Source organism: Protopterus annectens, chromosome 1.part2, assembly GCF_019279795.1.
Source record: "Protopterus annectens isolate FY-2018-M chromosome 1.part2, PAN1.0, whole genome shotgun sequence".
In the NCBI taxonomy this organism is placed as follows: domain Eukaryota; kingdom Metazoa; phylum Chordata; order Ceratodontiformes; family Protopteridae; genus Protopterus; species Protopterus annectens.
Window position 1 is genome coordinate 721,729,652 of NC_056727.1, and position 25,469 is coordinate 721,755,120.

The window sequence follows — 25,469 nt, forward strand, 5'->3', positions numbered from 1 at the left end:
AAATAAATCCTTCCAAGGAGAGGTTACTTCCTATGAAGCTGACTCAAAGGGAAGATGGGTATTATTTACTACTGAATATCATACTTTGAACAAACCATTACTCTTTCTTAATACATACAGCCCCTGCTCAAATCAACAGCTCTTCATGTTTGAAATCTTTAATATATTAGCCAAATACCCAAATCATCTGTTTATAGTAGGTGGGGACTGGAATGCTTTACTAAATCTAGATAAGGATAGATTGCATAATAAAAATAGACGGTCACAATCTACCACTACAGCACTTGAAGAATTACAAAATACATTTGAACTAGTTGACCCTTATGTTAAATTTCAGTATGATAAAACAATATCAAGATTCACTTTCTTTTCAGCCACTCATAAAACTTGGTCCAGGATAGATGCTTTTCTAATTTCCCTTGCTTTCCTTTCTAACAAATTAAATTATGCTGTATCACCTAGAACTCTTTCAGATCATTCCAAAATTAGACTTTTAATAAACTTTCAAGTCCATAAACAAAATATTTCCTATCTCAATACCTGGACGTTAAATCCTAAAATTATACAAAACCAAGAAACAACACAAGAAATTCAGAATGTCCTAGCCCAACTCCAAAATGATCTTATATCCACTCAAATTCCATATGACATACAATGGGTGGCTACCAAGGTGGTCATCAGGGGTATTATTATTCAAAAATCTGCATGGCTTAAAAAAATTTACCAAATTTAAGAATGAACTAGAGTATCAAATAAACACTGCTGAACTAGAACTTCAGGAAAAATATTCTAAAGAACTTGAGGAAAAAATAATTGATTGGCAAAAATAATTACACAAACACTATTTAGAAAATATCTTCTTCTTAGAATTAAGGTCAGTATATCAATATTCAGAATGGGCTCAAACACCATCAAAATTCCTAGCTAGACTAATTAACATAAAAAGTGGACCTCCTAGGATCAAAGAAATAAAATATGAAGGACAGGTAAAATATAAAGACCAAGATATAGTGGATGCTTTTGAAGATATTTATAAGAAATTATACAATATACCCTTATCACCATCTGCAGACAGATTTGAGGATTTTATACATAATATACACTTTCCACAAATTACAGAAGATCAAAGGAAACTCTTAAAATCACCGTTACAATTAAAAGAGATAAAAGCTGCAATAAACAAACTAAAACTAGATAAATCCCCTGGGCCTGATGGATACACATCTGATTTTTATAAGTTATTCATGGAACCTATCTCCAAAGTGTTATTAAAAGTTTTCAACTATATAATACAATATGGTATAACAGACAAATATTTAAATAATTCCAAGACAGTGTTGATTCCTAAACCGCATTCTGACCCAACAGATCCAGCAAATTATAGACCAATAGCCCTCATAAACACTGATTTTAAGCTGTTAGCCCATGTTATAGCAAATAGACTAAAGAATATACTCCCCTCTATTATTCCCCAACAACAAATGGGCTTTATGACAAACAAACAAGTGACAACACTTTCCTCTTATATACCATTGTAAGACTACTTAATAGTAATAAATGCCTCAGATATGCCCTTACAGTAGATGCAACCAAAGCTTTTGATAGAGTAAACTTACACTTTATCTTTAATATACTGCCTTTATATGGTTTTCCTCAAGAATTCATTAAAATGATCCAGGTTCTGTATCAGAAAGCTTCTACCACTATACAGGTAAACAAACTTATAACTAACCCTATATTCTTATCCAATGGTACAAGACAATGATGTTCTCTTTCACCATACCTATTTAATCTTTATTTAGAACCCCTTCTTCTGTATATTTAACAAAAAATCTTTCATCATATTCCCAGAATCCACAATACAAATCTTATATACTCTGCCTTTGCCGATGACTTAAATATATACTTCCAACTCCCCACTACTGACCTCCCAAAAATACTTAAAGCTACTGATGAGTTCTCGGTAGTTTCAAACTATAACTTAAATTTAAAAAAGTCACACATATTTCCCCTCAATTATATAGGTCATAAAGAATTGTACTTTCCCATGAATGAGATCAAAATAAACTATCAGATAAAATATCTAGGAATACTATTTACTTCGGACTTCAAAGATATTATAAACAATAACCTACTAAATACTTGGACTTGTATTCAAAATGATATTGATAGATGGAAGAACATCAATATGTCTCTACAGTCAAAAGCTAGTGTTGTCAAGATGAATTTTCTACCAAGAATACTCTTTCAATTAAATGCTACTTTTTCAAATATTCCCCAAAACTTCTTTCTTGCCATGGAAAAAGCTATATCAAGATTCTTATGGTATCCCAAATCTACCAGAATTAAATATGGAAAACTTGTACTCGCCAAAGATAAGGGGGGATTGGGGTTGCCTGATTTTAAGCTTTACTATTACTATCTACAGATTAATACAATTAATAAACTATGACATATATAAATACTTGGACACCACAGTGGACCAAAATCTGGTATGAACAGTTGAAATCCCTTGGCTATAATATCAAATCCCTACCATTCTTGAATTTAAACCAGGCTAGCATATACATGAAGAATCTACACCCACTAATTAAATACATGATTCTTACAACACAGAAAGTATTTAAATCATTGCAATTAGCTGACGCTTTTGCCCTTATACAACCATTACACCTAAATCCTAATCTACTAATAAATAATAAATCTGTAAATCTAACAAACTACCCCTTGATAAAAGACTACACAATATGGGATATATACCAATGGAAAGACTCTAACACGGGGCAAATGAGACTTGAACTCAAGCTTCCTAAGAAATATAGTATTATCCTTAACCAACATCACCATCTTATAAATGCTAAATTCTCACAAATACACACTGACTTACAGAACATAAATTTAGTTAAATTAATACTTGAAAATCTTGCGATTAAAGGGAAAACAATTTCTAGGACTTATAAAATTGTAATGAGCGCAAAACATCAGAATTCTTTATTATTTTCAAACTATTGGCAAACAAAAAATCAATCACTGACTGAAGAAAATAAGAAACTAGCCATTGAAAATACAATCAAATTCATTCCTTTCAAGAAGCTGTTATATACACAAATTATGGTAAATAACAATCTATATTATACCTTATCTAAATTAAATAAATTCAATCCTAACTTTTCGTCTATATGTCCCCATTGTCCGGATCAATCAGCTGATATTTTACATGTCATGTGGAACTGTACTAAGATACACAACTTATGGTGTTCCTTGAGAGTAAGATTAGAGAAGATGGGATATGAAAAATCAACCCTTACATGGGAGACAGCTATATTGCACATCAACATCAATCAACTTCCAAAAATATTAAAACATGTCTTTATTACGATGTGTGCCCTTATTAAATTCTTTATTACAAAGAATTGGAATGTCATGTCACCAATTACATGGGAAAAGTTTAGCAATCTTACTATCAAATATATCTCATCTCACAAATTAGTTTATTCAAAAACAAAAAACAAACGCTATTACCAAAAATATTGGGGTTACTTACTAGATATAATTCTTGACAAATAAAATTCACCCACAAATTGACATGAAAAGCTAACCTTTTAATAAGAAATGAATGTAGTATAACCAGTTTTCTTGCATCTTCCCCCTTCTCTTAGTATATGTGTATTAAGATATTTTCCCTAACCATACAATAAATGGTTGAATTTCTATCTTTACTTTCTATATGGACTATCACCATTCCACTATCCCTTATGAGACCAAATGAACATAAGAATTCTCATATTCTACTTGAAGATGTAATGACTTGTAGTGTATATAATTTTCTTGAAATGAGATTGTTGTCTGTTTTCTTTAGATATGTATTTGTATTGTTTATTTGTGTTTTTGAGTTATTGTATTATTGTTATTATTTGGAAAAAAATAAAATTGAAATAAAGAGATTTTGGGAAAAAAAAAAGGAATAAGAAAATCTGGTTTACCCTGCTCAGCTTGCTACCACAGTCATCTTCGCCATGACAGGTGGTTTAGAAAATGGAAAGATGGATGGATGGATGGATGGATGGATGGATGGATGGATGTTTTAAACATAGTTTGGCTCTCAACAAATAATTTCCTAAGCATTTGTGCTCAAACGGCTAATAATGAAACATGATTCCTGGAATGTAAAGTGAATGCTATAAAATATACTGTACATTCTGACATAAACATAGCTGGACAGGATGAATTCCAGTGAGTATCAAATGAAAACATAAGACATGTTTCCAGGTAGAGGAACTAGGACAGTGGCAGAGGATGGATAAAAGTAAGTAAATATTCAAAAGCAGTCATAAATAGTGTTAAGAAATAAGAACAATCCATCCTTTCTACTACCTCCACTCAGTGAAAAGTTGGAGAAGAAACATGCTCACATTAAAGGGCACTAGGTCTAATCTGTATCATGGCTACTGTAATTAGAAACTAAATATTTGCTACTCTGGTATGGAGAATATAAATGCTAATAGTTTTAAACCTTGTATATGAATGAAGTTTATGATAGCACATTTACTTTCTTTTTCTCTTACAGTGATGTAGTTTTTAACAGCAGTTGATGAACATTGCTTATTATAGGTTCATAGGTGAGTACTAGGCTATCTGCCCGAAGGCATTTATAAGCCTAGCCAGAATGTGTTGGCTTTCGCTGCCCCCTTAGATTAGTTCCCTGTGCCTCTGTCCAGCAGAGCCACTGAAGTGATCCCCGAGGTAAAATTTCTGTTTCCCCTCCACTCGTCAAGGTTTCTTTTGAAGAATGTTAGCGAGGAGGTCTGCCTAATGTAGATTGGAATCTTGTTCCAAAGCATGGAAAGTCTCTGGGACAGGAATCTATCCCCTCCAGCACATCCTATTTATTGTTGTGGTGAGGTTTAGATCCCTAGAGCATGTGGCTTGAAGGGATAAGGTTTTCTTTAGGTGGAGCATGTCCATCAATTCTGGGTTGGACATGGCCTTGTATGTCAGGCAGAGATCACCTCTGAGTAGGCGGTATGCAACTGAGTACAACTGGAGTTTCTTCAGATGAGCTACATAGGGAATCTGTTTGAGGCCAGTGATCCTCTTGGTGAGGTACTTCTGTGGTCTTTCCAGCTGTTGCAGGTGTCTTGTAAGGTATATCCCAAATGGGGCGTTGTACTCTATGATGGGTCTGATGAGTGATGAGTAGAGGGGGCACAATGGCCTCTTATGATCTGGATACGAACCCGTTTGTGATTAGGTGGGCCACATAGAAGCATTTTCTAACCACTTTGGCAATGTGATTATCAAAGGTGAGATTACTATCTACTTGGGTCCCCAGATCCCTTATTACGTCTTCCATATTTAGGGGACTACCACCTATGTGGTAGTTTGTGGGTACTTTGTTTTTTCCAAAGGGGATGACTATGCACTTTTTGGCATTTAGCTTGAGGCCATGATTTTGACACCAGGTATCCGTCTCAGTGAGACCCTTTTGGAGGATGTCTGAGTCAGCTGGAGAGTCAATTATAGCCCCTAGTTTGCAGTTGTCTGCGAACTTGGCCAGCCATCATCCTCCTGTGCTTGCCTGTACCTCTGAGAAGTATATGCAGAACAGGAGGGGTCCTAGGACTAAGCCCTGGGGAATGCCACTTGTAACCGGTTTAGAGTTGGACCTAGCTCCCGCAACTCTCACCATTTGGGTTCTGTCCATGAGCCAGTTGGCAACCCATCTTGTGACATAGGGGTTTATGTTTAGGCTGGTGAGCTTGTCTACAATACCAGAATGGGGAATGGTGTCAAAGGCCTTAGCGAGGTCTAGGTAGGCTGTGTGTACCACCTTTCCCTCGTCTATAGCCTTGGTAACTGTCTCAAAGAAGTCCACCAGGTTTAGGAGGCATGAACTGCCCTTAACAAAGCCAAACTGGGTAGGGTCCAATGTTTGGAGGTTCCCAATGTCTCTGTTAATGAGTTCCATGATGATGTGTTCCATAGCCTTGCAGACCAAGCTAGTCAGGCTTATAGGGTGATAGTTCCTGGGGTCTGTTGTGGCTCCACCTTTGTGAAGCGGAATAACCATTGCTGTGCACCACTCTATGGGTATGTAGCCTGTGGAGAGGCTGAGTTTGAACAGTGTGTTTAGGTGAGGGGTTAGTTCGTCTTTGAGCTTGTGTAGGACACAGCCTGGGATACCGTCCGGTCCCATTGATGCTGTGTCTTTGGCTTTGGCGAGGGCTGTTTTAACCTGAGTGTCTGTGATTTCAGGCACTCTACATTCTTCTGGTATGGTTATGGGCCCTTTTGGGGGTGAGAGGGGGGTGAGGTTTGCGCTAAACCTGTCTGCCATGATGTTGGCGATATCGGTTGGTTCACTGTATTTTGTGCCATTCTGCACTACCTCTGAGCAGATCCAAGCATTGCCACTTAGATTCTTGACATAGCTAAAGAATGCCTTGTGGTTATCTTTGGAGGCCTTGGCAATTTTACTTTCAAAGCTTGCCTTGGATGAGTTTATGAGGGAGCGTAGTTTCTTGCTGATACTGATCAGGGATGTCTTCCCTTCTTGGGATTTTACTCTTTTCTGTACTAGTTTCCTCCTTCTATTGTATAGCTTGTTTATGGCAGGAGTCCACCAGACTGGTTTCCTTTTCTTGGAGGAGTGAGTCTTGGTTTTGCTTGGGATGGTATGATCCATGCATTCTTGTAGCTGCCTGTAGAATGCATTAGTAAAGGATTTTGCAGCTTGGACAGTGTTATCCTTCAGCATGGGGGCTTTGAAACTTTCCACCTCTGTCTTAAGTAACGTGAAGTTTGCTTTTGAAAAGTTTTTCATGGTGGTTTTCTTGTCCGGGGGTGGAGGCTGAATATGGATATCCAAAGTGATTTGTTTTTGGTCAGATCTAACCAGTGAGGGGTTGACCTCTGGTGTGGAACACCGGTCGTACATGTTGGTGATGACCAGGTCCAATATGTTGTCACCTCTGGTGGGAGTGTTGACCAGTTGAACCAGGGTATTTGAGTTTATAAATTCTAGGAAAAGTTGGGCAAGGGAGTTAGTACTTGAGTAGTTCTCCCAGTTAATGTTTGGGTAATTGAAATCACCCAATATTAGGGTGTTTGGTAGGACCTTTATGTTTCCCAATGTTTCCAGAAACGTGGAATGGGGGACCTGGGACATGGTTGGTGATCTGTAGCAAGCTACAATTTAAATTGCAGTTTTGCCCATTGTTAGTTGCACGTGGATGATCTCTGAAGCATTGTGCTGTGCCACTAACCTGGAGGTGTGGGTATCCTTGATGAATATGGATACGCCCCCGCTTTTGTATTTCGGTTTGGGTTCTGTGGCTGAAATGTATGGTATGAGTTGTAGCCTGGTAGTGCTGGGGTGCTCTCTGGAACCTTAAACCAGGTTTCTGTTACTGCACATATATCGATTTTCTCCATACTGAGGAGTGCCTTGAGTGTGTGCATTTTGAGGTTTAGACTTCTGGCATTGAGTAGCATTACCCTCAGTTTTTTGTTACTTGTGCTATTTATGGTGGTGGGTTTGTCTTTTGAACTTTGCCTAAAAAAGGCACTTTGGGGGTGGCAAGAGCTTTGGCCATTATTCGAAAGCCTAAGGGGGACAGGTGCAAGCCATCTCTAGCGAAGCAGCATGGCTTGTCGAGCATGTTATCCCAGGCAGACAGATACTGGATCCCCTTTGAATGACACCAGAAACTTAGCCAGTTGTTGAAATCAAGAATTTTTTCTTTATACCGTGGTATCATAATTGGTGAGGGCAGAATGCTACTCAAGGTCAGGGACATACCGGCCTGGGCTATGTGATCAGAGAGCTCTTCCATGTCTCTTTTCATGTAGTCCAGGGAGGTATGGCTCAGGTCATTCACACCAATATGGATAATGACCGAGTCATATTTGTACTTGTTCTGGAGTGACCTGAGTGCTTGTGTTATGTGGAGGATCCTGGCACCTGACAGACAGCTAACAGTAACCTTCTCCTTATTCAGCCTAGTTAGTGGGACGTCAGTGTGCCTGACTATAGAGTCACCTATTACTAGTATGTTGGGTATGTTATTTTGCCTTAAGGGCTGTGATTGGATGGCACACTGGTTTTGTGAAGTATGTGGTTCATGGTTTGTGTTGGGGGGTAGAGGTTGCTTGGATGTTTGCTTTGGAGGTCTCTGTTGGATTTGCAGATTTTTATTTAGAGCCTCTGAGTATGTTTTCATGTATTTATGTGTGTTTTTTGCCAGTGCTGGTTTAATGGGTCTATGTAAGTCTGGTGGTGTGATGCAAGTATTTCCCTTCTCCTCTTGACTGTCTGGGCCAGTCTTGGGTTGAGTGAGCTTAGCCTCTAGTTTGGCTGTATAACTGCATCTCTCGCATGTATTAATGTTTGGTGGTAGGAGGAGGGGGTTGTCTGTGTACATGAGGCAGTTGTAACATTGCCTCAAAATGCCCAGATTAACCAGTTGGACTGGAGAGTACACCTGAAACTGCCCTTTGGACATGTCTGGATAGGTACAGTGAACTGTTTTACTGGATGGCTGGTAAGGTCGAATAGAGAGCCTTGTCCTTCTGTACGGTACAGGAGGGTCTAGTGCTAGGGTTTATAAGTGCTTGCTATAAGTTTTGAGCGAGTGCCGGGCTGAGAAATGAATGGGTCAGTGCTTAAGTTGAACGTTTGTCTAGTTCCAAGGGAAAAATTGAAGAGGATACTTTGTGGAGCCGGGAATAGTTTTACCCTAGTTAACCATTGCTGCCCAGCATGCAAAACCAGGTAAATATGGTATTTATAGCAGGGAAATGAAAGAGATAGAAATTAGCCCAAAATGGCCAATAAACTACTAATTTCTGGGCTGAAACCACTCCTCCAGGGACAGATAGGCTGCTCAAAGCTCCCCTCTCTCACAGGTGAACAGAGAAACTTCCTTCTATCTAAGTAAGGTATGGGCAAACACAGAGATTTGTAACACAGCCCTGAATTCAGCACTAACCTGAAAACTGGACTATACTAGCTTAGAAAGGTGGGAAACAAGTATATATATATATATATATATATATATATATATATATATATATATATATATATATATTTTTTTTTTCAGAAAATAAAGCAGATACACTAAAAAAAAAAAACAGTTTGAAAGCACAGAAAAAGGATACGTATTGTTATATATCGGATCAGAGTTGTAGTTAATGCCCCCAGTAATAAGTTAGGGAGAAACAGAAATACAGTACAAGCAGATGAATAAAGTGCAATTATATATATATATATATATATATATATATATATATATATATATATATATATATATATATACATATATCTCAAAAAGGACATCTATATATATATATATATATGTGTGTGTATATATATGTATATATATATATATATATATATATATATATATATTTATAAAACAATAGAAAATGAACAAACTGATTTAACAAGTTACCCAAGTAACCAGAAAAAAAGCTAAAAACTGAGCCTTGTTCCAGCAGTCTTCAAACAGACAAGTTCTAACTGCGCACCCCTGCTTACTAGGGTGCAGGGAAACCTTCTCCAAAAAAGATGGCCTGGATTAGTGCTCAAGTTATACAAACAAAGCTAGATTCAGCAGGTCTGAATCTGGTCTATGCTACAGCAACAAGGCGCACCAATTTCAGACAGAAACAGTTCAAATAAGCAGTCAGAATAAGCCTGTGATCAGAAATTCCCAGCTCAGAAGGGCAGGATTCAGCCTCTTCTCCCACAAGAGTGCAGACCACAAACCTTCTTAATGTAGAATAACTGGCCTGAAGCCCAAGTGCTTAAGCCAGAACTAATACACTTTTAGAATAGCAGGCACTGGGCCTTCAATCAGCAATTCCCAGCTTAGAAGGATGTAAGCTACCTGTCCTGCCACAACAGTGCAGACCACAAACCTTCTTAATGTAAAACAGCCTGTATGAAGCCCAAGTGCCTAAACCAAAAGACTTAGAATAACAGTTGAAATTTAATCAGGCTAAGTCCAAGCAGTAATAAATGTGGTAGAATAAATAAAATTGAGTACTATTAAGAAAAGCAAAATAAAGTAGGAGGAAACACAAATACAGTAAAAGCAAATGAATAAAGTGCAAAAAATGTATTTATTTATTTATTTTTTTTAAGTGCAAGAAGAGAGGAAGGAAGAACCTAAGTGGGCTGCCTTCTCAAATCTTCTCTCTGTATTAAGTAGAGTGAACACTAAACTCAGAATATGATCTAACTGTACTCGGTTAAGTGAGCAAATGAGATGGACCCAGGAGGAGTGTTCTAATACAGACTTACAGGAGGGGTGGGCAATTCCAGAGCCACCAACACAGGAACAGGGAGGGAGGGTGCAGAACTAACTGCAGAGAGACACACAGCAGACTGTTCAGAAACACACAATTAGGAAACAGAAAAAATGAAAATACAGTACTTTTAAAACTGCAAGTTTGTACTTAACAGAAGACTAAAATTCACTACTGCAAGTTTCACTTAGCTTCAGCTTGTAATGCAGATGTTTGTAGCCAAGCAAGTCTCTCAGGAGTTGAGCATAAAAAGATTTCTCAAACCCTGTGGCTACCACTTAAGGTACAGAGGAATCCCTCTAGACTATTAAATATCAGATAACAAAGAAGTGATAACACCACCCCCTCTTATAGCAAAATAACTGCAGAGAGACACACAGCACACTGTTCAGAAACACACAATTAGGAAAAAGAAAAAAAGAAAATACAGTACTTTTATAACTGCAGGTTTGTACTTAACAGAAGACTAAAATTCACTACTGCAAATTTCACTTAGATTCAGCTTGTAATGCAGATGTTTGTAGCTAAGCAAGTCTCTCAGGAGTTGAGCATAAAATGATTTCTCAAACTTTGTGGCTAGCACTCAGATAACAAAGAAGTGATGACACCACCCCCTCTTATAGCAAAATAAATGCAGAGAGACACACAGCACACTGTTCAGAAACACACAATTAGGAAACAGAAAAAATGAAGAAAAAATGAAAATACAGTACTTTTAAAACTGCAAGTTTGTACTTAACAGAAGACTAAAATTCACAACTGCAAGTTTCACTTAGCTTCAGCTTGTAATGCAGATGTTTGTAGCCAAGCAAGTATCTCAGGAGTTGGGCATAAAATGATTTCTCAAACTTTGTGGCTAGCACTTAAAGTAGAGAGGGATCCCTGTAAGTTATTAACTATCAGATAAAAAAGTGATAACACCATCCCCTCTTATAACAAAATAACTGCAGAGAGACACACAGCACACTGTTCAGAAACACACACTTAAGAAACAGAAAAAAATGAAAATACAGTACTTTTAAAACTGCAAGTTTGTACTTAACAGAATACTAAAATTTACTACTGCAAGTTTCACTTAGCTTCAGCTTGTAATGCAGATTTTTGTAGCCAAGCAAGTCTCTCAGGAGTTGAGCATAAAATGAATCTCAAACTTTGTGGCTAGCACTTAAAGTACAGAGGAATCCCTCTAGGCTATTAAATATCAGATAACAAAGAAGTGATGACATCACCCCCTCTTACAGCAAAATAACTGCAAAGAGACACACAGCACACTGTTCAGAAACAAACAATTAGGAAGCAGAAAAAAATGAAAATACAATACTTTTAAAACTGGAAGTTTGTACTTAACAGAAGACTAAAATTCACTATTGCAAGTTTCACTTAGCTTCAGCTTGTAATGCAGATGTTTGTAGCCAAGCAAGTCTCTCAGGAGTTGAGCATAAAATGATTTCTCAAACTTTGTGACTAGCACTTAAAGTACAGAGGAATCCCTCTAGGCTATTAAATATCAGATAACAAAGAAGTGATAACACCACCCCTTTTATAGCAAAATAACTGCAGAGAGACATACGGCACACTGTTCAGAAACACTCAATTAGGAAACAGAAAAAATGAAAATACAGTACCTCTAAAACTGCAATTTTGTATGATAGTGAACATTTTTGTGGGAGGATGGCATAATGGTTATGGTGTTTACCAGATGGGGTAATTGGCTAGGCTTAAAATGGCCCACAAGGGCAGTTAGCCTGGTATGAGCCTTTGAGCCTATGATAGTGAACTTAACAGAAGACTAAAATTCACTACTGCAAGTTTCACTTAGCTTCAGCTTGTAATGCAGATGTTTGTAGCCAAGCAAGTTTTTCAGGAGTTGAGCATAAAATGATTTCTCAAACTTTGTGGCTAGCACTCATATAACAAAGAAGTGATAACACCACTCCCTCTTATAGCAAGACGTCCCGCTCACCAGATTGAGTAAGGAGAAGGTCACAGTAAGCTGCCTGTCGGGCGCTAGAATCCGCCACATAACGCAAGCACTCAGGTCTCTCAACAGCAGGTACAAGTACGACTCAGTCATTGTCCATGCTGGTGTGAACGACCTGAGACGTACCTCCCTGGACTACATGAAAAGAGACATAGAGGTGCTCTCTGATTATGTAGCCCAGGCAGGTATGACCCTGACCTTGACCAGTATCCTACCTTCACCAAGAATGATGCCACAATACAGAGACAAGATGATCAGCTTTAATAATTGGCTTAAACTCTGGTGTCATTCAAAGGGGATCCAATGTCTGTCTGCCTGGGATGACATGCTGGACAAGCCATGCTGCTTCACAAGGGACGGCTTGCACCTGTCACCCCTGGGCTTCCGGATATTGGCAAAGGCTCTTGCCACCCCCATAGTGCCTTTTTTAGGCAAGGCTCAAATTCTAAACCTACCACCCTAGAACACAAAAAAGGAAAAAAACTAAGTATAATGCTGCTCAATGCCAGAAGTCTCAACCTCAAGATGCACGCACTCGAAGCCCTTCTCAGTATGGAGAACATCGATGTCTGTGCTGTGACTGAAACCTGGTTCAAGGCTCCTGAGAGCACCCCAGCACTATCAGGTTTTACCTCATATCATGCGTTCCGGCCCCAAAATCCGGACAACACCAAGAAAGGAGGGGGGTGTCCATATTCATCAAGGACACCCACACCTCAAGGTTGGTGGCAATGCACGATGCATCGGAGACCATCCAGGTGCAATTAACCATAGGCAAGACTGCTCTGCAATTTGTAGCATGTTACAGGCCACCCTCTCAAACTCAGGAACCTCACATAGCTTTCCTGAAAACACTGGAGGGGATAAATGTATCTCCAAACACCATCATACTAGGTGATTTCAACTATCCGAATATAGACTGGGATCACTACTCAAGCCCCAACACTCTAGTCCAAAGGTTCCTAGAGTTCATAAACTCAAATGCCATGGAACAACTAGTCACCATCCCCACAAGAGGAGAGAACATACTAGATCTCATTATCACGAACATGGGGTCACAATGTTCAACACCGGAAGTATACCCCTCACTGGTGAGATCAGATCATAAACTAATCTCACTGGAAGTCCACATCCCGCCCCCACCTCAGATAAAAAAGACCACAGTGAAGAACTTCTCAAAAGCTGACTTCACACTTCTAAAGACTAGTGTGGTCTCTTTCAAGGCCCCTGAACCTGCGGAAACCATTACTCAAGCCGCTGAATCACTTACAAATGCCTTCTACCAGCACCTACAGGACTGCATGGATCAGGCAATCCCAAACAAAACAAAGACTCTTTGTACCAAAGGCAAGCGTCCAGTCTGGTGGACCCCAGCCATAAACAAGCTCTACAACAAAAGGAGGAAGCTACTACAAGATAGAGCAAAATCCTTAAAAGGGAAGACACCCTTGATCATTATAAGTAAAAAACTAAGATCACTCATAAAATCATCCAAGGCAAATTTTGAGAGAAAAGTCGCTAAGGACTCAAAAGACAATCATAAGGCCTTTTTTAGCTATGTTAGATACCTGGGAGGAAACTCCAAGATATGCTCAGAATTAGTTCAAAATGATGTAAAAATCACTGAACCTACAGACATTGCCAACATACTGGCTGACAGGTTCAGTGCAAATTCCTCCCCCCACAAAGGAGAGATATCTATACCAGAGGATTGTAGCCCCCCAAACATCTCAAACGCTCAGGTAAGAACTGCTCTCTCCAAGGCAAAAAACACAGCATCCATGGGACCAGATGGTGTCCCCGGTTGTGTGCTCCACGAACTCAATGAGGAATTAAACCCGCAGTTAGGGCAGCTGTTTAATCTTAGCCTCACCTCAGGATACGTACCCAAGGAGTGGCGTACGGCAACTGTGGTCCCACTTCACAAAGGCGGTGCCTCCACCGACCCTGGAAATTACCGTCCCATCAGCTTGACAAGCCTGGTCTGCAAAGCTATGGAGAGGATCATAATGGAACTCATAAATAAAGACATATGGGACTTGCAAACATTGGATCCAACCCAGTTTGGCTTTGTCAAAGGCAGATCATGCCTTTTAAACTTGGTTGACTTTTTTGAAACAGTCACCAAGGCCATTGATGAGGGCAAGGCAGTCCACACAGCCTACCTTGACCTGGCAAAGGCTTTCGACACAATACCCCACTCAAGTATCATTGAAAAACTCACCAGCTTAAATGTAAACCCATACGTCACAAGATGGGTTGCAAACTGGCTAAGTGACAGAACCCACAGGGTCAGAGTTGCTGGCGCCATGTCAGACTCAAAGCCTGTCACAAATGGTGTCCCACAGGGCTCAGTCTTGGGCCCACTCTTGTTCAGCATCTACTTTTCAGAAGTACAAGCAAACACAGGAGGATTATGGCTGACAAAGTTTGCAGATGACTGCAAACTGGGCGCTATAGTCGAGAACACATCTGACACAGATATCCTTCAGAAGGGTCTTATAGAAACGGATAACTGGTGCCAGAGCCATGGCCTAAAGTTAAATGCCAAAAAATGCATAGTCATACCCTTCGGGAAAAACAAGGTTACCCCTAGCTACCATATAGGTGGCAATCCACTAAGCACAGAAGAGGTTATCAGGGATCTGGGGACCCAGGTTGACAGTAACCTTTCGTTTGACACTCACATTGCCAAAGTAGTTAGGAAGACCTTCTACATTGCCCACCTGATCATGAAGGGATTCACATCTAGATCAAGGGAGGTCATCGTTCCCCTGTACTCATCACTCATCAGACCAATGATTGAGTACAATGCCCCATTCGGAATGTATCTGACCCGACACCTGCAGCAATTGGAAAGGCCCCAAAAGTTCCTCACCAAAAGGATAAAGGGTCTCAAGAATATGTCTTATGCTGCCCGACAGAAGGAACTCCAGCTCTATTCAGTCGCTTACCGTCTGCTCAGAGGTGACCTGTGCCTAACATACAAGGCCATGTCCAACCCGGATTTGATGAACATGCTTCACCTCAAAAAATCTAAATCCATCAGAACTACAAGGGCAAGAGACTTAAACCTTAACACGGTTATTAATAGGACATGCTGGAGGGACAGATTCCTCACCCAGAGACTCCCCATGCTGTGGAACAAAATCCCGGTACATGTGAGGCAGAGCACCTTGCTGGCTTTGTTCAAGAGAAATCTTGACCAATGGATAGGAGATCGCAGGTATACCCCAGGGATTACCTCAGTGTCACTGCTTGACAGAGGCACAGCAAAATAATGGGCATAGTATCCTTCAAACTAAAGGGGTGGCGAAAGCCACAAAACTCTGGGCTAGGCTTATAAATGCCCTTGGGCAGATAGCCTAGTATGAACCTATGAACCTATAAAATAACTGCAGAGAGACACACAGCACACTGTTCAGAAACACACAATTAGGAAAAAGAAAAAATTAAAATACAGTACTTTTAAAACTGCAAGTTTGTACTTAACAGAAGACTAAAATTCACTACTGCAAGTTTCACTTAGATTCAGCTTGTAATGCAGATGTTTGTAGCCAAGCAAGTCTCTCAGGAGTTGAGTATAAAATGATTTCTCAAACTTTGTGGCTAGCACTCAGATAACAAAGAAGTGATAACACCACCCCCTCTTATAGCAGAAAGACACACAGCACACTGTTCAAAAACACACAATTAGGAAACAGAAAAAATGAAAATACATTACTTTTAAAACTGCACGTTTGTACTTAACAGAATGCTAAAATACACTACAGCAAGTTTCACTCAGCTTCAGCTTGTAATGCAGATGTTTGTAGCCAAGCAGGTCTCTCAGGAGTTGAGCATAAAATGATTTCTCAAACTTTGTGGCTACACTGAAAGTACAGAGGAATCCCTGTAGGCTATTAAATATCAGATAACTAAGAAGTGATGATACAGCCCCTCTTATAGCAAAATAACTGCAGATAGACACACAGCACACTGTTCAGAAATACACAATTAGGAAACAGAAAAAAATGAAAATACAGTACTTTTAAAACTGCAAGTTTGTACTTAACAGAAGATTAAAATTCAATACTGCAAGTTTCACTTAGCTTCAGCTTGTAATGCAGATGTTTGTAGCCAATCAAGTCTCTCAGGAGTTGAGCATAACATTGTGCTTCACAGTTACATTAAATGCATAATGTACAATAGAAGTACTTAGGGGACAATGTGGCCTATTGTTTAATGTAGTGCTGTCCTAAATACATTGTTTGAATCAGATCAAAACAACTTGCTATTGTTGTTTGGGAATTAAACTGCTCCTTTTGATGTCCATAATCACTTTATGCCTTTGTGATTTCCTTGTCCTTTGTCATGCTGTTTTTCTCTGCCATGATCACCTTAGTGCTGCTAGTACCTCTCTGTCCTTATTTGGGATGTATAATGCTTGGAATTGCTAGAGAAATTAAGTATTTTGTGAAGAATCAAAAATAATGGTGAATGAACACGAATAAATAGCATTTATTTTTCTCTTTTACAGGTGTCTTACAGTATGCTGGAAATTTACAATGAACAGGTATAAATACTAACATATATGTACTTTGTGCTTATGTAATGTTACTATAACTTAAGTCATCACAATTCTGACACACACACACACACACACACACACACACACACACACACACACACACACACACACACACAGTTTATAGTGGGTTATTTTTTGATCAATTATTGCATAATGCATGGTGCTGACTGATCAAGACTGTAGTATATGAAGATGTAGGGCAGGAGTCAATAAACCCTACACAGCTCGCTAAAATGCACCGATGTTTATTCAATAACACAAACATGGTAAACATCATGGCATGCTAATTATTGCATAAGCAGCTGAATTGTATGCTAATCAACAAATTCAAGATGGCAGATCTATTCAACAAGCTATAAAGCAATAGTGTAAACTTAGTGTAGCCTTCTGCCTTGTATTCCAAAACTTATTGGAATACAGCCATGGAAGCTACAATGGAGGGAAAGAATGCTAAGGGCTGCATCTGCCCTTCTGCAAATGTATGTGCAACAGGCTCATATCTATGTTGCTGCTGCTGCTGATAGATCTCAGGCAAGGAGGAGAAGGGTATGTAGACCCTGTTTAACTTTTCATGGTCTGCATGAGGAGGAAATAGTAGAGCACTACAGGGTGGATAGAGACAAACTCCAGAAAATCTACAATCTCTTTCATCCACATCATATGAAAGTAAGGGCAAACTGAACAAAACCAATACCTGTAGAAACTAAGGTATCTGTAGCACTGAGAATATTAGCTACAGGAACCTTTAAATGACCCACAAGGGACATGCTGGGGGGTGTCACAGGCTTCAGCATCCAGGATCCTACACCAATTTCTAAATGATATGCTACAGCTTGCCAGTGACTATATATATATATATATATATATATATATATATATATATATATATATATATATATATATATATATATACTTTCCCTTACCCCGAGGACAGAACTAGAACTATGCAGGAGTTCTACCACATGGCATATATTCCTGAAGTCCTGGGGGCCATAGACTGCACACACATTGAGATCAAAGCACCATCTGGGGAACAGGGAAAGGTCTACATCAACAGAAAGGGGTACAACTTCATAACTGCTAGGTCATGTGTAATGCTAGTGGATTCATCCTGAACATGTATCCTGGCGACCCCAGCAGTTGCCATGACTCGCACATCTGGCACACCTCACAGCTCTACCCACAAGGCCATTTACTAGGGGATGCACTTGAACCACAGCTGATGATGCCCATCAGAAATGTACACACACCCACAAAGGAAGGTTATAATGAGGCACACGCTCAAACAAAAAATATTATAAAGTATGTGTTTGGGCTGTTGAAGTTATGTTTTTGGTGCCTAGATTAATCACAGTATGTGCCATTGTACACAATATCTTCCTATGAAGACAGCTGCAGCAGGAACACCAAGGGCTAGGAGTGAACATTCCACTACAACTGGCAAGGTCACCACATACACACATAGGTGATGAGTCAGAGGGGGAACCATCAACTGCTGTGCATGGAGTTAGACATAGGTGTGCACAATATGCCCTTGCCCTGGCTAAGAGACTATGGATAGCATACCTGCTGACCACCTAAGGGGTACACTTTTCATCCTATGCACATAGAGTACAATTGATGCCAGGCAATGCTCACAACCTTTACTTCTGCATGTAATGGCTGTGTACTCCTAGCATCACTCAGAGTCAGCCCCGAATGACAGCATTTGTGACTGCAGGACTATCAAAGTAAGTGTTGAAACTGTAATAAAAAATAAATGTGTAAGAACATGAAGGACTTTCAAATACCTGCCTAACTGGTACTTTTAAATGTAGCTAAGTAAAATGTGTGTAATAAAAAATAAATGTGTAAGAACATGAAGGGCTTTCAAATACCTGCCTAACTGGTACTTTTAAATGTAGCTAAGTAAAATGTGTGTAAGTTGTCCAGCAATACCATCAATATCTGACATGACTGACGTGACATCTGTAACATATAGTTATTTAGTTTACAAAATAACATGACCCATGCAACTGAAATACCCACTACAGAAAAAGCATTCCAAAAAGTGTACTTATCCCAAAACTCCCACAAGTGAAGCAATAAGCATGACTGAAAAGAACCTCATCCCCTTCAAGTTCCCCTAGCTACACAGTTACCTTTCAGTGTAGATTCAGCCCTCTGATCACTCTGAATATGTGTGAACTCATTAGAATTGCAGAATACCAAACTTTCATCTTTATGTAGCGGATTTAAACATAGTATAGCCTCTACTGCACTGTTAGGTGCTAATGGCTTGTAAACATGAATGATTACTGTAACTGAAGCAAAATACAGTAATGCACAAATACCCTTCACTGAAGTGGGTGTGTCAGTGAGTATACACTTACAAAGAGTGAAACAAACTGCAGTGAGCTTTCAAATAAATCCAAACACCACACGTGTATTTCCTTGGCAAAACAGCACAGTTTCCTGACTGCAATTTACTTGTATCACACCATGAAAGAAATATGAGAGATTATGCACTAGAGATTGCATGTGTAATAGTAAAGCAGAGATAAGGGAATGATTTTCAGAATACAAAGAGAAGGCAGATCTGCAGTTTTGCAAGCCTATTCATAAATGTGTGACCACTCATTCCACTAACTATGTTATGTACACATTTGCAATCAAATGAGAATGTCCAGTTGTATGAACTGTTTATTACTGGGTATGAGATGTTAATTGGTTGTATGCGCAGTAATTGCTTGCTGTTGCAAAGCTGTGTCTGAGGCAAAGAGAGATAACCCACTATAACTGTGTTGTGTAAGTACAGTACTCTGATGGTTCAAATCCAGAGCCGTGTAATTGTTTAACCTTTTTTCTTTGTCCATGTGTCCAGTGTATGGCATAGTGCAAACACAGTCAGCTGCTTAAAAATGAAAATTTAATGTCAGTCACCTTCTAGAGGGCAAATACACTTAGTGGCATTGTGCAGAGGTCAGCAACAAGGATGGTAATGACTGCAGAAATTCTACCTGTTTCCCCGAATGTCTCTGTCACACAAGATATAAATACATTGAGCTAAAAAAGAGAAAACATAAGTAAAGTGGGGTTGGAGTCTCACAGTAGTTATTTTTACTGAAGAAGGGTCATAATGAGGATGTACACAAGTAATATATGTTCACAATTGCCTTTGACATTTGTGTGTTGCCTACCTATGCACAAACATGGTTCACTGATTTGGGGAAGAAATTGAAAAATTTAATTTGGTTCACCTTTCTTTAAGCAAACAGGCTCAGTGGTGAGGTGTGATCACCAGCACTATGGACAGTACTATGTGTGGAAAATACACCTGCTGCCTAGCTTTCCCTGTGGCACCAGGTATAAGTGCAGTGAGTTTGCGGCCAGAACAGAGATGGGCTAGAATTCAGATTCAGCACAATTCACTTTTTAGTATGGGTGTCCCACTGTATGTTTACAGAAAACTTTGATAATAAAGGTAATACTACATAACAATAGTTATGTATAGCAAGTTGATTGACAGAAAGGTATCATTACTGCTTACGTACACATACATTTGTAGGTATCATATGTATTATGTGTGTAACTGGTTTAGCATGACAATGATGATTCTGTAATAAAAAATAACGTTGCATAACTGTGTTGGGCACAGTAGTTTACTGACAATCATCTACACCCCTCCTATAACCCAAGTATAACTGTGAAACAGAATGTATTGTTGGGTATGTATCATAACACCAAACTCTATTACTAAATCATGCAAGTCTATCCATTTCCAATATATTGACCTACATTAGTCCTGCATCACAGCTGAGAATGAATAAGCTAAGACCTTTTAATGTCACACACATACAGAATTAATTGAAATATAGCACCAGTCACTATTTAACCTTCATATCTATAATGACCAAGGTTGGCAAACACTTCTTCAGTGGCAATGAGGAATAATTACCTGTGTGGAAATGTATGCATTCACTTTTAGTAGGTTTGAATCCCAAATTGTACAAATTACTTTTAACAGTTTGTAAGTCCTCACAAAACATGTGCCAAGTCATCACATTTATCCTTCCTAAGTCAAGGCTTAAAAGCCAAGTCATCTAACATTTCAATGTTTACCATCGGACAAAGTATGACTAGATATAGCAGAACATATATATTAAATCAATGGCAAGTCTCAGATCAACATTGATGTTTCATATACCCCTTCCTCTTTGTTTGGTAATGTTTCTCTTCACTTACCATCACACAGACTTGTTTAGCATGGTTGTAAAATGTAATATCACAAATTAGCAGAAAACATTACAACTGTTGTTGGAGGACCTTTGCAGAGACATTAGGAGATGGGAAGGATAATGCCAAATTCAGGGCATAGATGTGGGGTGTGAAGAAGTTAAAAATATTTGTTGCACTCTCCAGGAAGCATTACAGCTATAGCCTGCTGCAGGGGGAACTACACTGGGTCTCAGTATAAGGCTGAGGCTTGGAACAGCCTTGCAAAGTATGTGTCTAGTATGACTGGCATACCATGCACTGGGGAGCAGTGTAGGCACCACTACAGTGACCCTAAGAGGTGCAAGCAAACACGTCTTGACCAGTGGATGGATGAGTTTAGAACTGCTTGACAACTCTCAGTTGTGTAAGTATACAGATCAAGCAACTTTAAATGTTATGGAATGCTGTAGATAGCAACTCAGAGAGGCAAGGGGTATGTATGCAGCACAACTGACCCTGATTGTAATAAATACATTGTAATTCCATAGATCAGTATCAAGTTCAGCATGCATATCTTAACTGTAACAGCAAGCATGTATGCTGTCTGCTTTAACTGTTGTTAATTGTACTAGGCAAGTGTAATAGTGTATTCAGATTATGTGAGTTCAGTTCCCACTAGTAACCAATAGACTGACAAGTTAGTCGAAGATGATATACATAGGATGGACTCGGTGAATAAAAATAAAAATATGAATAAAGGGAAGAAGAATTTAACATTCAAACAAAGGGCAGCCTTGAATGATTTAAGTAATGATACTTCCATAGTTATTAGACCAGCGGATAAAGGAGGTCCGGTTGTGATTTTGGATCGTGATAGCTATAGAGATAGTATGAATACTTTATTACAAGAAGAAAAGTTTTATTCTGTAATTAAAATGAATGAAGTAGAAAATAAAGTGTTAAAGATTTATGATATGTTGGATGATATTTTGATGAGTAATTACATCAACTCAGAATTGTTTAAATTTTTGAGGGTTAACAATCCTTTAATTCCCATTATCCATGGACTCCCAAAGGTGCATAAGAGCACCCTTTGTCCCCCGATGAGACCTATTGTCTCTGGCAGAGGGTGTGTTACAGGGCCCCTTTCAATTTATATTGAGTATTTTTTAAGGCCTATAGTTGATGCTAATGTCCACATTTTGAAAGACAGTAAACAGATTTTACTTGATCTTTACTTGATCTTTATGAATACATGAAGCATGTTATGGCCGATGCACCATATATCTTAGATGTGACTAGCTTGTTTACGGTAATACCGAATGAACAAGGTATAGAGAAGGTGCACAGCTATATGTTGACACACTCAACAAATGATGTGAAGACTATTGATTTAATAACTCTATTTTTGGAAACTGTTTTGTATAATAACATCTTTTTATTTGAAGATAGTCTATACATCCAAAATTATGGCGTAGCAATGGGCACTTCTTGTGCCAACAGCTATGCCAACATTGTTATGGCTTGTTGGGAAGAAGAGACATTGTTCCCCCTTGACAGTTATAAGTTGAATGTAGGTTTTTACAAATGCTTTGTGGACGATTTGTTTTTGGTTTGGAAGGGTGATGAAATATCATTACTTGATTTTGTGTCAGAGTTAAATGGCTTGACGGAGTACCTTCATTTTACTTTGACTTACTCAAGACAGAGTGTGTCGTTTCTGGTTGTATTTATTGAGAGACTGGAGAATGGTCTCTTAAATACTAGGGTTCATAAGAAGGCCTGTTTTAGGAACACATTATTACACAGGAAAAGTATGTATCCCCAGTATGTTTTTAAAAATGTTGTCAAGGGTCAAGCTATGAGGGCTTCCAGGCTGAATCCGACACAGAAAGGGTATGAACAGGAACTTTTAGATCTAAAAACGAGACTTATGGTGAGAGAATATGATTCTCATGAAGTAGATAACGCCATTGAAGAAACTAATTTGGCTAGAGCTACAAGAGCCAGTCCATATTTCTCCGATGCAAGTATACAATTGATCAAGGAGACAATAGTGAGGAGAGACAGTCAAGTGGTGAAAGTACCTATGTTCTATACTGCAGATACTTTTGTTTTAAAGAATATAGTGCAGAAACATTGGAACATCTTGTTACTGGATGAAAGCATCAGAGAAATAGTAGGAGATGAACCTAAATTCCTATTTAAGAACAGGAAGAACCTTAAACAGCTTTTATGTTACCCCAAGTCCCTAGGGAGGGGAGACTGTGACAATCATGTCAGAGGCACGAGACCATGCCAAAGATGTAATCAATGTGAGTCTATAGGTACTAGGAGCACTTTTGTTCATCCAGTTTCTAATTATACTTATACCCTTCATGCGATTGCTGATTGCCAAACAGAACATGTCATATATCTTGCAAGATGTATATCTTGCTGTGTATTTTACATAGGTAAAACCAACAGGAAGCTCAGGGAAAGAATTAGGGAGCACCTTTATCACACACGTATTGGGACTGAACATAATGCACTGGCTAAACACACACTTACTACAGGACCAACACATCAATTCAAGTTTTCAGTATTACAGGTTATCACCCCTAGCATACCGGGTGGAGACGTTAAGAATTATACTGAATGCTGTGAAAATGGATAATTAGATGTAGAGCAGACAAAATACCAGGGCTTAATGATAAGGTGCCCTTAAAACCAATATTGTATAACAGGAGATTAAAAGCAATTAGATAAACATAATCTAGATGTATTTAATTTGAATGGACTGTTCTGCATCTTGATATTTTGCATCAAATGATTTTTGATGTTATATTTTATATATATATATATATATATATATATATATATATATATATATATATATATATATATACTTTATTTGTAGGGTTTATGAATTTTATGGTGCTTATTTAGCATCACATGCTTTTTATATGAGATGAATTTATATGAGATGCATTTAATAGCTTAGGATGTTTTTAAGTAACTGAAACCTTTTTACACTTGTTTGATCTCGGTTTTATAAAAGTTTGAATGTATGTTTATTTTGTTATTTATTATAGTATGAACTTGAAGAGCAGTATATTATTTATTGAGAGTGAAGGAAATTATGTCATCTCTTAATTGATTAAGCATGAGTAATTAAGTGTTAAGGTATATAAGCCTCTGTATTTACTCGTAATTATACGGTCTGATGAAGCCTATATGGTGAAAACGCTTACCGAGTTGTATGAATAAAAGGTTATTGAGTTTATTTGTATTGTTTTCAGCAGCACTTCCTGATAAGTTTATGGAACTGGTTTGACTACTTCGCTGGAGCATTTAAAGACCGGCTGTGTGTTGTTCCTGTGGATGTACTTTATTTTATTCGCTTTTACTTTTGTTTTTCATATCACAGGAACATTTACTCTGTGGTGGTGCTCTATTGTACTTCTAGTTTTACTTCAAATGTATTTTGCAGTTATTCCTAATCAGGTCAGTTACTGTATGTCCTTATTTGCGCACAGTTTGACAATGAGCACCAGAGGACACTGCTATTTCACAAGTCCAAGTTGAATTCCTGCAATTCAAATCATGCATGAGCTAATACTTTGCCATCCGTGCTTCTCGACGATGCACTTTGTGAAGAGGTGTTCAACATGTCTAACTCTGGTTACTGAGCTGTAATCCTCCAATAAATAGTAATGCATTCATAAACAGAAGAGAAGGGCAGTGACATGTCTGCTTCACTGGACACATAATTTGTGGTATTCATGTGTGCCCTGAAGCAATGCACTTCCAAATGAGATATCAGGACTTGGGCCATTGTCAAACACAATCTAGCATTACAGAGCATATCTACATTGTTACATTTGTTATGGGTTTATAGTGACACTGGACATTGATCATCCATGATCATATCACATTGATATTATCAGTAGCTTGCATTAATGTGTGCATACCTTCATCTGAACATGAAGACACATAACTCCATCATTGCACTACTGCTGTTCCCAAAGTATGTGTGTGTGTGTGTGTGTGTGTGTGTGTGTGTGTGTGTGTGTGTGTGTGTGTGTGTCATTTACACAACAATACTTCTGCAATATGCATTAATGAAAGCTTAATTTACCAAGGTTGCCAGGATGTATCTATATGTACTTTTGCAAATTGCGATCACAAAATCAAATCACAAGTCCTGCCTTTGCAAACAAGTACCATAACAGCACATGTAACCACTATGATGATTTCATCCTCTATAAAGTGCACCCTGACAGTGTTAAAATCAGAGTTCTGTGGTGGAGTGAACATTAAGTACTATGTTCTCTAGCTTGTGTAATTAGATAGGTAGGGGTTCTAATTTCACAGCAGTCAACTTGTGTGCATGTAGTCAGAACAGCATGAGTCCAGATCCTTCTGCCC

At 38.6% G+C, this 25,469-nt stretch overlaps 1 protein-coding gene across 1 annotated transcript in view; it reads left to right on the plus strand.

The window, feature by feature from the left end:
• The window catches only part of LOC122792408 (kinesin-like protein KIF28P), a 1,102,337-nt gene that overhangs the window by 125,603 nt on the left and 951,265 nt on the right, over positions 1-25,469 (plus strand). The window contains exon 4 of the mRNA XM_044060197.1: positions 16,812-16,847. Coding sequence (XP_043916132.1) covers positions 16,812-16,847 — 36 coding nt within the window. The remainder of the gene's footprint in view (positions 1-16,811; positions 16,848-25,469) is intronic.